The 15,851-nt window shown below is 39.8% G+C and overlaps 1 protein-coding gene across 1 annotated transcript; it reads left to right on the top strand.

The window, feature by feature from the left end:
* Positions 1-1,937: 1,937 nt before the first annotated feature.
* On the top strand, positions 1,938-12,842 carry RpS27 (ribosomal protein S27). Its single transcript, XM_045763814.2, has 4 exons — positions 1,938-2,076; positions 4,998-5,106; positions 7,466-7,576; positions 12,733-12,842. Exons 1-4 carry the CDS (start codon positions 1,972-1,974, stop codon positions 12,759-12,761), a joined length of 354 nt encoding a protein of 117 aa, XP_045619770.1. The 5' UTR covers positions 1,938-1,971; the 3' UTR covers positions 12,762-12,842.
* Positions 12,843-15,851: the final 3,009 nt, after the last annotated feature.

Consider the following 15,851-nt stretch of genomic DNA (forward strand, 5'->3'; position numbering starts at 1 on the left):
CGAGGTCTGATAAAGACCTTTTGTGCCCTCTGTAATGCTTTTGCGCTACCACTCACGGGATGAGTATGGGGTGCACAATAAACTAGCCGCCTTCGGCAGCAACAATCAACCGTTACTGCCACTCCTCAGGCAGGCAATCACACTCAACAGAGTTCGTCCGGGGGTGGCTCACAGCTTCTACAAAGCAGACTGGTGAAGAGACCTTGGCTGCCTTGGGTAGACTGATTCAACGTACCTCACAACCGTCCTAGGTTGACTCTGTGAAAGTAGACACGTCATCAGTACTGGGACCACTAGAAAACATCCCTTACTAGCTTAGACACAAACGTCCACCTCTTCGCTCCATAGAACGTTCACTGTCTAAGCGCCACCTCCCCAGAGGTCAGCAGTGGCTACTTCGCGAGCCGACTAGGACAGGAATCCAGCGCCTATTGCCGGCATATCCTGTCATCACTAGATGGCGTTGTCCATGGTGTGGGGTTTTTGGGAGCGGACTCACAGATGGCGTGGACTTCACGGCTTCGTGCTTGGGCGAGGAATTTTGGTTCGTAACACACAGCTAATATAGCTACAGCTGCGAGAACTGGTATATGCACAAAGACAAGATTAGCTAAGCTTGAATTCTCGGATGCAAATCTGCTCTACCAAGAGCAGATTTGCACGAAGCAGTTACGCAAGTACTTACGAACGTGTACATCTTTCCTCAATCTTTGACTGCTTCGGTTACATTGATGAACCTTATACGTTGTTAGCGACGGGACCAACTTTGAAAGTATGGACAAACATTAATGCTTCCCATACTTGTAACTACAGCTGCAGCCTCTGAGCATGGCATTTGTGGCTACTCCTGTAATCCCTTTACCTGCTCCCAAGCCCATTCAGCCACTCCTATGGTTCCTTTAACCTCTCCTTTTGAACTTGGTTCCTGTGGAGTTTTCGAGGGGTGCCACACCTTTGGCCCCTTTGGCTGACGTTACCTAAACTGTGTGCTGCACCAGATGGTCCAGGGGTGATGATGGCTCAAGTACAGTGCATGATACATATTTGAAGACACCAACGAGAAAAAAATAATAAAAGGAGGCAATGTGGTTAAATAGTTTAATTTAGCAAAGAAAATCTGGAGTCAGCCAGTATTGGGCCCATGTGTCTCAAGAACACATATCCTAACGTGTTGGGAGATGAGTGTTAATCTTGGAGAACAGCAGTAGGTGAGCAGCCTGACATAAGAAGGTAAGGAAACTGAGGGGAAAGTGCTAAACCTGTACTTCTATTTAGCACATAATAAGGGTACGAGAACAAGGAGCTGGAATAGGATAATGGGAAGAAATGTTGCTGATTTACCTGAGGGCCACTAACCCTAGTGGCCTCGACTAGGACAGGAAGCTGGCGGCTTGTCGAAGTCGCCAGCTTCCTGTCCTCGCCCCCCCACAGGTGTCACACGATGGTGTGAGAGGTGTCACACGATGTTGTCACACGATGTTGTCACAGGTGTCACACGATGTTGTCACAGGTGTCACATGATGGTGTGAGAGGTGTCACATGATGGTGTGAGAGGTGTCACATGATGGTGTGAGAGGTGTCACATGATGGTGTCACAGGTGTCACATGATGGTGTCATATGATGGTCACTGACTGCAACAGGCTTCTGCTTGTCGTGTGTTTGCAAGATGCCAAAGTTTGCTATATGCTATTTTTTTAAGACACACACTAAAAGCTTTTTGCAACTTAAATACATTGTTTATATTGCAAATTATCATAAATTCATAATTATATCACATTATTATACCCCAAAAACGTGCAAATATGCAACTGTCAAAAAAACAACATTTCACACATTTTCTTAAATAGTCCCAAAACGCTGCCCAAAATAAGTTTATTTACCAGGATATATATAATGGAGTATTTGAAGATGGGTTAGAATGTATGGGTAGCGGGTGTATAGGGTGTATTATAGAGAGATAGAGGTGGTGTATGGCGGTCTATGGCGCGTGTGAGGTGCGCGCGCAGGCCCGCCATGGGAGCCGCCTGGCGGCCGCGTGGTCTTTCCCCCCAGCTGATGGTCCCGCCACCATGCCTGTGAGTCTTCTCCTCTGTGTTATGTCTCCCCTGGCCCTCATACACCCCTACTGTACCCTGCCCTGCCCGTGCCTCGCTCTACTGCCTCGCCTTGTGCTATATTCGTGGAGGTTTCAGACGCCAAGAGGGAGGAATTAGTGGAAAATTGTGTGGTTCCCGAGGAGTGTTTGTGTTGCGTGGTGGCGGCCATCTTCAGGCCAGGCGGGTTTTGTGTTTACATGTGGCCTGGGGGAGGGATGTGTTGCGTGGTGGGGGTGGGGGGACGGTTTGGTTGGGGGGTTTAAGGTTGGGAGGACGACCCTAAGATGGTGTTTACCGTGTGTTTAGTTATCGTCCTCTGGGGTCTCTCGCCCCTTGCCCTCTGGGGTCTAACTGGTTCTCTGGGGTCTCGCGCCCCTCAGGGTCTGGGGGACATCTGGTCCTCTGGGAGGGTCCCCCTCGACCCCTGGTCTTTTGGGGGTCCCTCCAGAACCCTGGTCTTTGGAGGATCCCCCCAGACCCCGTAGTCTTCGGGGGTCCCCCAGACCCCTCGTTGCATGTAAAATAATTTCTCTGCTGTTATTGTTAAGTGTATCGGGTCAGGTCAAATATTGTATGGTATGTCTTTATTTCAAATTAGGGTAGTCTCTTGGTGTTAACAATGTACACTTTCTCTTAGTTTTTTTTAGGTTTCCATTACATCTAGGTTGTCTAATTATACCTCCTTTCCAAGTTAGATTAGGCAGTATGGGATCGTATCTTTCACACCAGCTCTTACGAGTTGGTGTGAAAATCTTAATTTTCTCAATCTCATCTCTGGTCAAAATCTCAAGATCTTAAGGTGGTCCTTGAGGTTCTTTGCTTCCAGGCTATCATAGGCGGGTTACCTGGGAATGGTGTCCAAATTGGAGGTTCTCCATAGGTCTCCTTCAGCCATCCTCATAGCGTTTTCAGTTCTTCCTGTAGGGGTCGTGCTAGGCTTGGGCAGAACAGTGTCGGTCGTATCCATCAGTGTGTTTGGTCCTGTCTCGTGTTGGGTCCGAGGAGCTGGAGTTAGACAGCTGCTATGGGCTGCTTCCTGGGTATGTGTAACAAAAAAGGAGGCCTGGTCGAGGACTGGGCTGCGGGAATGCTAAGCCCTGAAATCACCTCCCAGGGCGAGATGCAGCTCTGCCTATTTGTTTCCGCCTCCACCGGGATCGAACTCAGAACCTCAGGACTACGAACCCAAAGCGCTGTCCACTCAGCTGTCAGGTCCCTATGGTACACAGATTCATGTTGCTAATATCAGATAAATATTATATTTTAACAATTTTGGGATAAAAGGCTGCAAGTTGTCACCAAAATGGTAATTGTTTAATACATTTGGAGTCTATAGTGCATATGCATGCAGAACTATTGCACGTAAATATTAAATAAAAGTAAAATACCGTATGGAGTAAAAGGTATGAATAATAATGAATATAATGCAATTTTCATGGTAATGTTATAATGTATTGAGGAAAATCAGTAGGAACCATGAGGATGATTCTAACCTATGTGCTGGGTACTCCCAGGCACGCTCCAGACCACTACACCACGACATGGTAAAAGCATTGCAACCTGGGATTCGGCTGCATCCTCTAGGGTTCATGAGCACTGCACTCAGGACCATACACTCTGGTTCATGGTCCAGTAGTTCTACTGCCAACACTTCTTGGCATTGTGTGACACTGATTAGGTTTCAGTGGAAGCCTCGAACCCTAGAGAATGCAGTTGAATACCAGGTTGCAATGCTTTTACCATGTCGTGGTGGTGCAGTCTGTTGGAGCGTGCCTGGGTGTACCCAGCACGTAGGTTTCAATCGTCCTTGTGGTTCCGATTTTCTCGGATATCACGTTGATGTGACTTCTTTGAGTACTGTAATGTATTGCATTGTTCATGTTATTTTTAGTACAGTATATGCATACATGTAGACCCGATCCAAGAGATGGTTCTTGGGTCGGGGGGATAATGTATGCTAGATTAATTGGATTGTTGTGATTTTTACTCAAACACATTTTGGGTAGAGACAGACAATTCCAGACATTGAATATGCATTTAATTTAGTATTTAGTATTCCTGACTTGGATAATGCCTTTTATAACTAGGTTATTAAGAATTCAAAGTAGAGACTTTGTTTTACCATGTCTAGTTTTTTTTATGTATGATCATGCCTAAAAAAAACGCCACATAACCTTACTTCTAGTACTGTGCAATATAGCATAGAGGATTTTTTCCATTTGGGCCTCGTTAATGGGTCAATAATTAATGAAGGTCTAGCCATATCTAATGATTTTAACACCTAAGCCCCTCTCACATGTACAATACAGCAGTTTTAAAATTGGAAACAAATTTTTTGTAGTTTAAAATTGTCACCTGGCAAGCTGTACCTTGCCGCAACTCCCACCTCCAGTTGCCTGCCATCTTTTTCCATATTCCACAAAACCCTCCACCCCTTCCCACCATTACTATTACAGCAACCACCCCAACATAATTCAACATGACTGGATCTGTATCTAGAACAGTATTTTTCCATTGTCCAGACTTCATGTGGCTCTATACTGTGTATTGATATAACTGGGGAAATTTTTATAATCATGTATGGCATGATCAAAGTAGAAATATGGTACATGTTTATAATGTATTTGGCTAACTGAACAAGTTTGTATAAATGAAGTGGGTAAAAATCATTAAGGGATAAAAAGCTTGAAGTTGTCAAAATGGAAATAATTATTTTTGAAGATGATCCTTAAGAACCTTACAGTGCATGCCAAATTATTGCCTGTAACAATTATATGCACTTGTACATGTCATTGCATTTTGAATTGTTGCATTCAATAATTTTTGAACAAGCATAATGTGGTGGGAGAAGAACTTCCTGAAGTCATACCACTATTTGCTTATTTTTATTTTTATTTCAGTTAGCAAAAGATCTTCTACACCCTTCACCAATTGAGGAGAAGCGGAAATGCAAGCTCAAGCGGCTTGTACAGCATCCGAACTCCTATTTCATGGATGTCAAGTGCCCAGGTGAGTTAAGAGGATTTTACTTGTATGCAAATTTTTTCCTGAACATTGGAAGATATACTGTATAGTGGAACCTTGGTTCATGAATTTTAAATTTTTTTTACTTTTTTCTGCCTCGTAAAATTTTACTTTTTGGAACAACCGTGGACAGAGAGAAAACTAGATAGTTGTCTTAAGGGACCAATAGATTGTTTTTTAAAAGTTGTTCAATGTCAACCAATATTTTTTGATTAGTTGTATATGAAAAGGGCCACAATTGTTCCAAGTTTCAGTACTGCAGCCTAAATAGAAAGGGAGATTTAATTTTTTTGCTGTTTTTCAACGAATATTACACATTTTCAAGTGTGTATATACAACCACACGTTTTAGATATAATCTTTCTATGACACTTTTCTGACACATTAGCATATAATAAAGAATCTGAGGCCGGGGATTACATATAAGGTGCAAGTTTCGTGTAAATTGAATAAAAAATGAAAGTTATATGAACGTTTGTTACTAGAAATAAATAAAATTACGATGCTCCCATCTGTGGCTGGGGTTGACATCAACCAAGTTCCTCCAAAATTGGCACCCTTACAGATAGGCTTGCGTGCAATTAGGTGTATAAGTTTCATGCAAATCGTCCAATAAACAAATAAGAAAAATCAAATTGAAAAAAAAAAACTTTTTTTTTTTAACTTTATTTTTTAATAAAACTAATTATAAATTTTTTTAATATGCTGTTGTGATAGTCGAGTCAGACATGATTTCAGTTGACACTTGTTTGATAATTGTTTTTGACCATTTTGGAAAATTTGACAATTCAATATTTTTTCTCCCTTCCTATTTATGCTATGATGCTGAGACTTGGACCAGATGAAACCCTTTTCATATACAACTCTTCAGAAAAGTTAGATTGAAATTGAACAATTTTATAAAACCATTATTGGACCAAGCCCAGCTCGAGTCTGGCTGGGCTTGTAGTAGAAGTACCCCATCAGGAATAAAGCAGGTTATTGGTCGAGTGTGTGGGTTCTGCTGGGCGAGGCACGCTCTTTACGTTCACGTTTACCAGTGTATCCTGCGCTTGAATTCTTTTTGAAGAATTTAATTGTTTTCCAACTTTTTTGATTTCTGAACATTATATATCATGTTATATATCATGCTATGCTATATAATATAGCTTATATATAAGTTATATATCATGCTATGGGTCCCAAGAGTCATTGGTAAGGTTCAACCTAAGAAAACAGTTGCGTAGAGGCATTACATGCATGTCCCTTCCTCGTTAAGAAAATGTGTGTAGTATGGGAAGAATTGTAAAGTTTTGCTGAAAAGACTCGCCCAGATAAAGTAAACTCCTTGTTGTGTTAACCTTTTTAATGACAATGTGATGTCTCATTACAGACAAGTGTTAAAACCTAAAGAAAAACTTAAGTGTCTGTCGACAGGTTCTAAGTAAGACGAACAAGCAGTGAGCCACAACCAGGTCCTAGTGGTATGCCTGCAAAACATAAATACACCCCAGAAATGTCATCACTGCCTCTGTCATAATGGAAGGGGACCCTTCCAAACCCTTCAATTTATATTGTTTCTTATGGGAAAATTTTTGGTGTAAGAATCATAGAACAGTCTCGTGGAATGGATGAAATTCATAAACCCAGGTGCCACTGTATATTTATTTGTACTGTATAGTTTGAAAACTTTCATAGCATTGGTGAGAGGCTAGTGATAACCAAACCACACAGCAGAAAATGGAGAAATGATGTTTTGGTCTGTCCTGGACTATACAATACAGTAGTGTAATAGAAGAGAGGTAGGTACAGGACAGGCAAATATTAGGTAAGAGAGTAAGAGGAGAGGTGAGGAGCACGTATGAATAGGATGAATGTAACAATAAGTATAGGATGAATGCAAGAGTACGAGGAAAGATAGGAATAACCAACAGGCAAAGTTTGTCAGATCACATTTGTTTAGAAGGTTAGAGCATTTAACTCTTGGGCAGCGGCTATTGAAAAAATGGCAATACCCACCTATATGCAAAAAAATATATATATATATAAGTGAAGGGGTAGTGTTAGTCTCAATAAAGAATTTCAACTAGTCATGCTGCTGTAAGCTACACCAATTTTATTTTGCGCAACTCTTGTGTAAATGTAATCTCATACGTACCAATATCTACAGTATTTTGAATTACGAGGTCTTTAGTAACATACCTTGACACAAGTACGTGCTAATGAACAAATCCACAAGGGCTTGTGGATTTGTTCATTTGATGCATCACATTAGTGTGATCTCTATGTGTAAGTATGTGCTGTTCTTGGGAATGGAATGGGATTGCTAGTCATTTTATATACTGTATATAAAATTCTCTTTGCAGGATGTTTTAAGATTTCTACAGTGTTTTCACATGCCCAGACGGTAGTTGCATGTGTTGGCTGCGCAACAGTTCTATGCCAACCAACAGGAGGAAAAGCTAAGCTTACAGATGGTAAGTTTGCATAAATATTTTCAAGCTACAATAATAATGAATTACTCCTTCATTGTTCGATTCAAATTCTAGTATAATACAAGTACACAATAATCCCCGGAACTCAGTTCCTGCGACGGCGCTGGAACCAATGGTATTGGTGTATGCCTTTCCATTGGAGACTTTCAGTGCCGTGGAGAGGGGGGACCTGCTGCCTGGGTAACAGCTTCTCCCCAAATCAACCTACTCTGGCTGTGCGCCCTGGTGAGGCCATTAATATCTGGGAGAGTATAGGTGTCATCTCTAGTATCTAAATGAGAGGATTATTATGAATTGGAGATTTAAAAACGTTTTTTGAGAGTACTGGAAAAAATTGGTAATTTCCTATAAATACAAATTACCATTCAAAAACTTTTCTTCTGCTTCATTTAAACCCAAGGAATGAGGTAAAAGGTATAATGAATTAACACATTTTTATGTGTATAGCTTGTTAATATTGTAGTAAAATATGTGCATACATGTAGACCCAACCCTAGAAATGTTGCTTGTGTTGGGGGGATAATGTATGCTAGATTAATTGGAATTTTTGTGATTTTACTCGCATTATATTTTGAGTAAAAACAGGGAATTCCAGACATTTAATATGCTCTTAATTTCCTATTAGGTATTCCTGGCAGGGATGATGTCTTATATAACCTGGTTATAGGAGATGCTTTTTGCAATGTCTAGTGGTTTTTCTTATGTATGATCATGAAATTGCACCTAGCCTTACTTTTGATAGTGCATTGTAGTGTAAATAAGTTTGTTTAAGGCCACCTTAGTGGGTTATTAATGAAATTCCAGCCATATCTAATCATATGTTTTAACACAAAGCTATTAAGTTATCATGATGTGGCAAGAAGTTACATACACAGAAATTTAAGCAATGTTTGTTTTGGTACAATAAACTATAGCATGAAATTTGTCATTGTACGCTTAATAGTTTAGATATAAGTTTGTACTTTTCTCCAAATTGATATTGAAATTAATAATTGTAGAAACCATCTCCCCCTTAAATTTAAAACAGCTAATATGACATGGTAGAAAAAGTAATAAAAACAGGAGATACAAAGGACCAGCAAAGTAGAGAGACCATGCCCCTGTAGTCACTTGTCAAGTTCCTTCACTGCCACCTGTGTTTTGTCCATAGCTCTTTATGCCTTGCAACTCTGTATCTGAGTGTAGTTAAACAAAAAATTGTAACTCATCACATTTGAGGGCTTTCATAAGGTATACCCATTTCCTTTGGTATTTTGTACATATTGATCATAACTGTCTTTTCTCCAGCGCAATTTCCTCATATTTTAGTCTTCTTAACTGTTACTGGTCTTGATGCAAACTTATATTTTTTTTTAAAAGTCCTCATTTGTTTTTATATGCTGTTCCTATGTTGGCAGCTACCCTTATGCTTACATGGTTCTAACGGCAGCGTGGCCTTTAGCCAGCATTTCCTGGCAATTGCCTGATATGTGATGTTGGCCATTGTAGTCTGTCCCACAGCCATCATAGCCAGGCTGATCCAGTAACTCCAGCTACAGAAACTTGTCCAGTTCTCTTGGCAGCTTCCTCTGTTGTTCCTGTAACATTTTGTATCTTGGTTGGCAGGAAATTGAAGTTGATCATTGGATTACACTGTTCTCTAATTGTTCTTATGGCACCCTGATTTTTCATTAGGTTTATTTTGCCCTTCCCATCATCTCACTGTAGTATGTCGGAATTTTGTGCTGGTTTGGAACCTGACCTTCCAGTATCTTCTCTGAACAATGTTCTATGAACATGTTGTTCAGATCTCATACACTGTCCATGGAGGACAGAAGAAAATGAATATATGCTGTTTAGCATTTTGAAATGTATGGCCATGTCAACTCCCAAAATAATTGGTTACTGTACTACACTTATTCTTTATCCCACCGCTCCCCATTCTTACCCTTCCTATAATATTCCCTCCCACCGCCAGTCCTTCCCTTCATTTTCTCCTTCCTCGTAACCCTTCCTTTTTCCCCTTTCTTGCCCCCTATCTTACCCCTTCCCATAGTATTCCTCCCCCCTGTCTTACCCCTTCATAGTCTTCCACCCCCCTTCCTCTCCCCCTCCTCCCCCTTCCCATAGTATTCCCTCCCGCTGCCAGTCCTTCCCTTCACTAGTGGTGCTGTGCTAAGAGCTGCTGCTGCTGCAAGTGTCCACCTTGGTTGATCTGGTAGTACAGAGGCTCCGACAGCCAGGAGGTATGCAGATTGTTTTTCTTTTAAAGGTGGTTCCTTTTAGTCCTGAGGCACAGGATGCGAGCCCCGTATACCTGCGGGAGCTTTGAATTGTTCACTATTCTGTACATAAAAACACCTAAAGGCACTATGTGCAGGGGTTAGTGCTAGTCCTTGGTGTATACCACCACTTACCAGCAAGATCCAATATTTAAACAGGTTTTCAACACTTGTGCAGTAATGACACAGTATGGCATAAAAAATTTAGATGAATGTGTGGGAATGACGCAGTATGGAGTAAAAAAAATTCTTCCATATCGTTCACTCCTGTATGTTATTTTATTGTGTAGATTTGGGACCTGGCCCTCCAGTATCTTCCACGTGTATATTATTCGATGTCTCATCTTCTTTCTAGTGAGTACATTTGGAGAGATTTGAGACGGTCCCAATAATTGGTGGTGCTTTAGGTGCTTTATTGTGTCTATGTTTGCCGTATATGTTCTATATTCCCTCTATTTCCGCAATCTATACCGAGTGCCTGTGCTACTGGCACCTTGCATTTCTTTATAAATATTGAATTCCATTAATCTGGACCCGGAGCTATGGTTGTTTTCAATTTCTCCTTCAAAATCTAGTACACTTGTGTTGATATCAGTTATACTTACAGGGGTTTGGATATCACTCGTAAAGAAATTGTCTAGATCTTCCACTTTCTTGTTGTTTATTGGATTCCTCATACTGCCTTTTTTAGGATTTCACTAATTTCTTTGTCATCCTCCGTGTATGAACCTTCACTTGTATGAATAGGTCCAATACTGGCAGTGGTTTTTGCTTTTGCATATGTGAAGTATTTTGGATTTTTCTTTTTCTGAATTGCATTCATTCTGTTCTAACTGTCTTTCTTTAGTCTGTTATGAGTTTCAATTTCCGCTCGATTTCTTCAATCTCCCTATTTAAATTATTCCTTCTTTGCCGGGAAAGTCGTGTCTGCTTAAGCATTTCCGCTATTTTTTCCTTCTTTTATAGTGTTGTCTGCGTTCTCTTTCTACTTTGAACCAATTTCTGGCTTTCCTAAAAGTAACATATTTCAGACGGACTTCATATGCTTCCGAAGTCAGTTTTTCTATTCCTTCTGTAGGACTTTTATTACCTAGAATAGTTTCCCATGGAATGTTTGTAAGTTCCCTGTTTATTTTCTCCCAGTCTATCCTATTATTAAAATTTAATTTACTGAATAATTTATAATTATTCAGTAAAATTTATAATTTACTGATTATGTATTCATTGTTTGTGAAGACCAGATCTAGAATATTTTTATTTCTGGTTGGTTCTGATATCTGCTGGTTGAGTGAAAATTTGTCACAGAATCTAAGCAGTTCTCTAATCTGTGGTTGATTATGTCCCGATAGATTTCTTGGTATGATATTATTTGCTATTCTCCATCTTAGACTTGGCAAGTTGAAGTCACATAGGAAGATATCAGGTATCGGGTTCTCCAAATTATCAAGGCTATTCTCTATTTTGTTTATCTGTTCTGCGATTCCTCAGCCGTTGCATCTGGCAGTTTGTATATTTAAATAATAACTTAAGTTTACTTTCTCTGATTTTTACTCCCAGTTCCTCTTATCACCTCATTTGTAACATTAAGGAGCTCTGAGCATACAAGGTCTTCTCTAATATACAAACCCACTTCTCCATGTGACTTAATTACCCTATCACACCTGTATAGATTATATCATGGTATCCAGACCTCACTGTCCAACAATTCCCCTGCATGGGTGTCTGTGAAAGCTCCAAATACTGCATTTCACTCAGCTAGGAGGCCATTTATAAATTGTACTTTGTTCTTGTTTTTAGTCCTTGTTTGTTGGCAAAGGTGAATGAGATTACTCTAATAGGGATAGTTTGACTGGGGAAACTTTTGGCAAGCCCATTATGCGTGGACATACTTTGTTCTGACCAGTACCTAACCTATGCTTAACTATACATAATATACACACACAATCACAATAGTGTGATATATTGAATGAACAAATCCACAAGGGCCGTGATGAGGGGGGGGGGTTGAACCTACGTCCAGGATGATCCCAGGTGCGCCTTAGTCGACTGCGCCACGACATGGTAAAATAATTGCAACCTGGAGTGCTACTTGCCCTCACGAGGCTCCCGCAGCTTCTCTGAAGCACAAATCGGGGTTTTACACAATTCCCCCATGCACCTGGCCTCTCAACAAATTGTTCTACCTCTTCGTTCTTACTTCAGTACACAGAAATCACAATAGCGTGATATATCAAATGAACAAATCCTCAAGGGACGTGATAAAACCCTACTTTGTGCTTAAGCTACAGGAGCCTTGTGAGGGCAAGTAGAACTCCAGGTTGCAATTCTTTTACCATGTCATGGTACAGTCGACTAAGGAGTGTCTGGGATCATCCCGGACAAAGTCTTATTAACTGATGTTTGTTGAACTAGACTTTCCACCTCAAATGTTGAAGGCTAAAGTTTTCCTTGGTGAATATTCAGTACTGGATTTTCTATGTAGTTCTCAATATTTCTTATCCATTTAATTAATTTTTCAGCTATTGCATTTGGAAATTTCTATATAAATACTAGGTTTTCATTCAACTTTGGGTACCTAAGGTTTCCACATCATTTGACCGTAACAATTATGTGCAGCCTAGTGTTTACCATCTAGACCTACTCCTCCATGCATTTTAATGTGCTCAGTTTGACTTTATATATTAAAGCTGTATTTAAGAAAATCTCTTGTATTTTACAAAAGATTTTTTAACGTTTTTCGTTTGTAAACTAAAAGTGTAAACGTTTTTCCTGTAAACTTCCTTTAATTTTGTTTAATGTACATTGTAGTAGCTGTTAAAACATGAACTTTTGTTCATTATATAATTCTTATACTATAGTGATTCATTTTCTTTTCAGGATGCTCGTTCAGGAGGAAGCAGAATTAATGGTGTGAGAAATTCCCCTCCCAGTGCTGCCTTTTTTCCTTGTCATTATGTACTGAGACAGCAATAAAGGTGTCATTGAGAGGCGCTCTTACTTTATATCCTCATTGTTAACTGTATTAAATGTGTTAAAAGCATTTATTAATTTAAGAGGCTTTCCAACAAAATTTGTTGCTATATGGTCAGCAAATTTTCAAGTTTATCTCAGAAAAAGAGCTGTTCATTATTTTGATGTACTGAATTCAAATATAATTAAAATTGCTAATTAGCTATTTTGTGTACAAGGTTGGTAATAGTCTTGCTTAATTCAACAAATAGATGAACGGTTTTCTTCCAGGTGCCAATTTTAGTCAAAACTAGACTTTAAATTTTTCAAGCATTTCTGTTTTCAATGACCAAGAATGTCGTGTTGTCATTTGTTTCTAAAACATTTTGGCTGTAGACCAGTGTAATTTAGTGGTCCAGACGAAGAATATGCCATATAACAATCTTGTATTTTTTATTTATATATATACAAATTATTTCTACAGCCAGTAGCACGCAGTGTTTTAGGCAGGTCCTTAATCTAATTCGACCTCGCCAAATCGTTTAACTAAGTATCCGTCTTACTGTTGGGTAAACAGGCTTCAGTTAAGGATAGTCTCTTACTTCAAGCAGTTGTCTCCTTTTATGCATTACACTGGACCTTTAAGTCTGTAAAATACTGAATTTGGAGAATAAGATCAGACCTGTTAGTCGTATAGCTTTCAAGCTTACGAACTTTTATCAACTAATTTAGATTTAGATTTTTTCCCCCATTCTTTGATACAGAAGTTCAGATGGATGCATCAGGAAATGACATAAATAGTTTAAATACCTGAATTTAAGAATAAAGTTGTTAAATTTCATTGTCCTACTGCCTCATTTATCTAAGATTTGAATTTTAAATGTATGGACAAACCCAAAATTAAGTGGCAGATGCGTCTGACAACTTTCTTCTAAAGAGATCAACGGTACTGTTAGTTTAGTGTAGGAGCTAAAAACTACATTGTCAGCAGCATCAGCTGGAAAACTTGTAGCTCAAGAGACTAGTGGAACAAGGGATCTTGGACAGAAAAAACAAAAGTTGCTGGGATTAATGGAGTCTGCCATAAGGGCAGATTAGATTAGCGGAAGTGTTCACGAAACTATTTCCTCGTTCAGGTGACAGCCAAAGCATCCGAGGGCTTCTTGGAATGTGGGTCACTGTCCTTCAGTAGGTGGCGACAAACAAAAGTCAGTGAGGTTTCAGTATGCAATTCACGAAGCTGACGTTAATCTTGTTGGCAGGCCATTTGTGGCCGACATCTTTGCTATTTTTAATTAAAGTAGAAATTCACCTTCAACCAAATAAAAAGGAGATCCATTACCAAAGCAAAAGTTTTGGTTTACAATTAAAACCTGTAGATGGAACTAGCCTAACACTGAACATAAGTGCATCACCGTCTTTTATTCCAAATTGTAATAACAATTTCACTGGAAACTTCGGAGGGATGTACTTTTGTTAGTTTAACGTCTTGATAGAATTTCATGCAAACCTTTCTCTCCCGTCCTTCCCCCCCCCCCACTATTACCTTCCTAAAACTAGAAATTGAATTCAATCTGTCCCATCTATTAATATGAATTTATGATGTATTCAAGAAAATTAATAGTGTAGAGATTTATTACTCTACTATACCGGGTCGCAATATAGAATGCAGTTCTGTGGAAAGAAATATAGACAACTAGGGAAGTAATTTAGTTGCGTTGCTAGTTGTCCCGTTAGAATGGGTTTGAATATACAACCCGTCCTCAGACCAAGTTCATTCCATCCAGCGGTCAACTCCAAAGACTCAAATTTTAACATTCTGTTCATTCAAAACAAGAATTCTCAAATATAAATTATTTTATATTACAATATTGTACATATTTGGGCATTGGTTTGTTTCTGTTGGCAATTATTTGTATTTTTGGTACACGCGTGACGTATTTACAGCGTTGTGGTTTGAACAAAAGTCATCAGTGAAGCAGTTGTTCAGGAAGTGTTCGGACGTAATCAGTTGCGAGTCTTTGTAAACCGTTCTTTCATTTATAAACGGGCTTTGGCGTGTGCATAGAATGAACTTTGGATCTTTGTTTGAAAGATGGGCTAGAATATAAGAGCCCTGTAATATGTATTTTAGTACACTGGAGAGTCGAGCCGTTGTTCAAGTTTCTTCCAGATACTAACTCTGCCAAACAAACAGAACTCAGGATAAGTCATTCATCGTGGATACCTAGCGAGGCCCAAAACAGTGCCACAACCAAGTTTTACAAGTAATCCACTTACACTAGTCTGTATATATGTACATATAGTTTTCTTACCCGACGAGTTAAGGATGTATTCATTTTTCCCCAAACAAAAATTACCCTAACTACACTTTACGTCCTTAGTGGCAAGTTGTGTAGACACTAAGCATTAAGAGACCTCCTGGTTAATGTATTCAAGAAAATTATGTGCTAGTTTAAATTTTAATATTTTACAACTTCATCATTCGGTAAACCAGGCATTTTCTGCCAAAAAAATATATCAAAGGCTGGCCTCGCAGATGACAATTTACGTGGTAACAGGCAATATTGTGCCACTTATGCCGTCGTGAGCGTTGTGGGAACCACCAGCCGGGTCGAACGTTCCCCTGGTCTCCCTGCTGGTGTTTACATTGGACGCTTGTTGGTTGCCCTGACGGGTGGTTGTATGCCACTGCGGGGTGTCTGTTTTTCAGTCTCAGTATGGGGACTTACGTGCCGCCACTGAGGAAGAAGGACTCGGATTGGCTGACGTTAACTTTCGGGTGGATATTGGCGTCGTCAGCAACACTGTTTGCAGTTATGGGCGTGAAAGTGGAAGATCTCGTAGGTCTACAAGTCGTTCGCGAGGACAGAGTGGTCGTGAAGTTCGCCAAGAGTGGCTTCTACCAGAGGTTTCTCGACCAGTATGAGGACAAGGAGGTGGGGCTGAGCAACGGTCTCGGCTCTGTAACTGACGAATTTGAGTGTGGAGTACACATACGTGTCTATTAAGAATGCGCCGTTTGAAATGTCTGAGGATCTTCTCCG

This window comes from Procambarus clarkii, chromosome 14 (assembly GCF_040958095.1).
Source record: "Procambarus clarkii isolate CNS0578487 chromosome 14, FALCON_Pclarkii_2.0, whole genome shotgun sequence".
Taxonomy (NCBI): domain Eukaryota; kingdom Metazoa; phylum Arthropoda; class Malacostraca; order Decapoda; family Cambaridae; genus Procambarus; species Procambarus clarkii.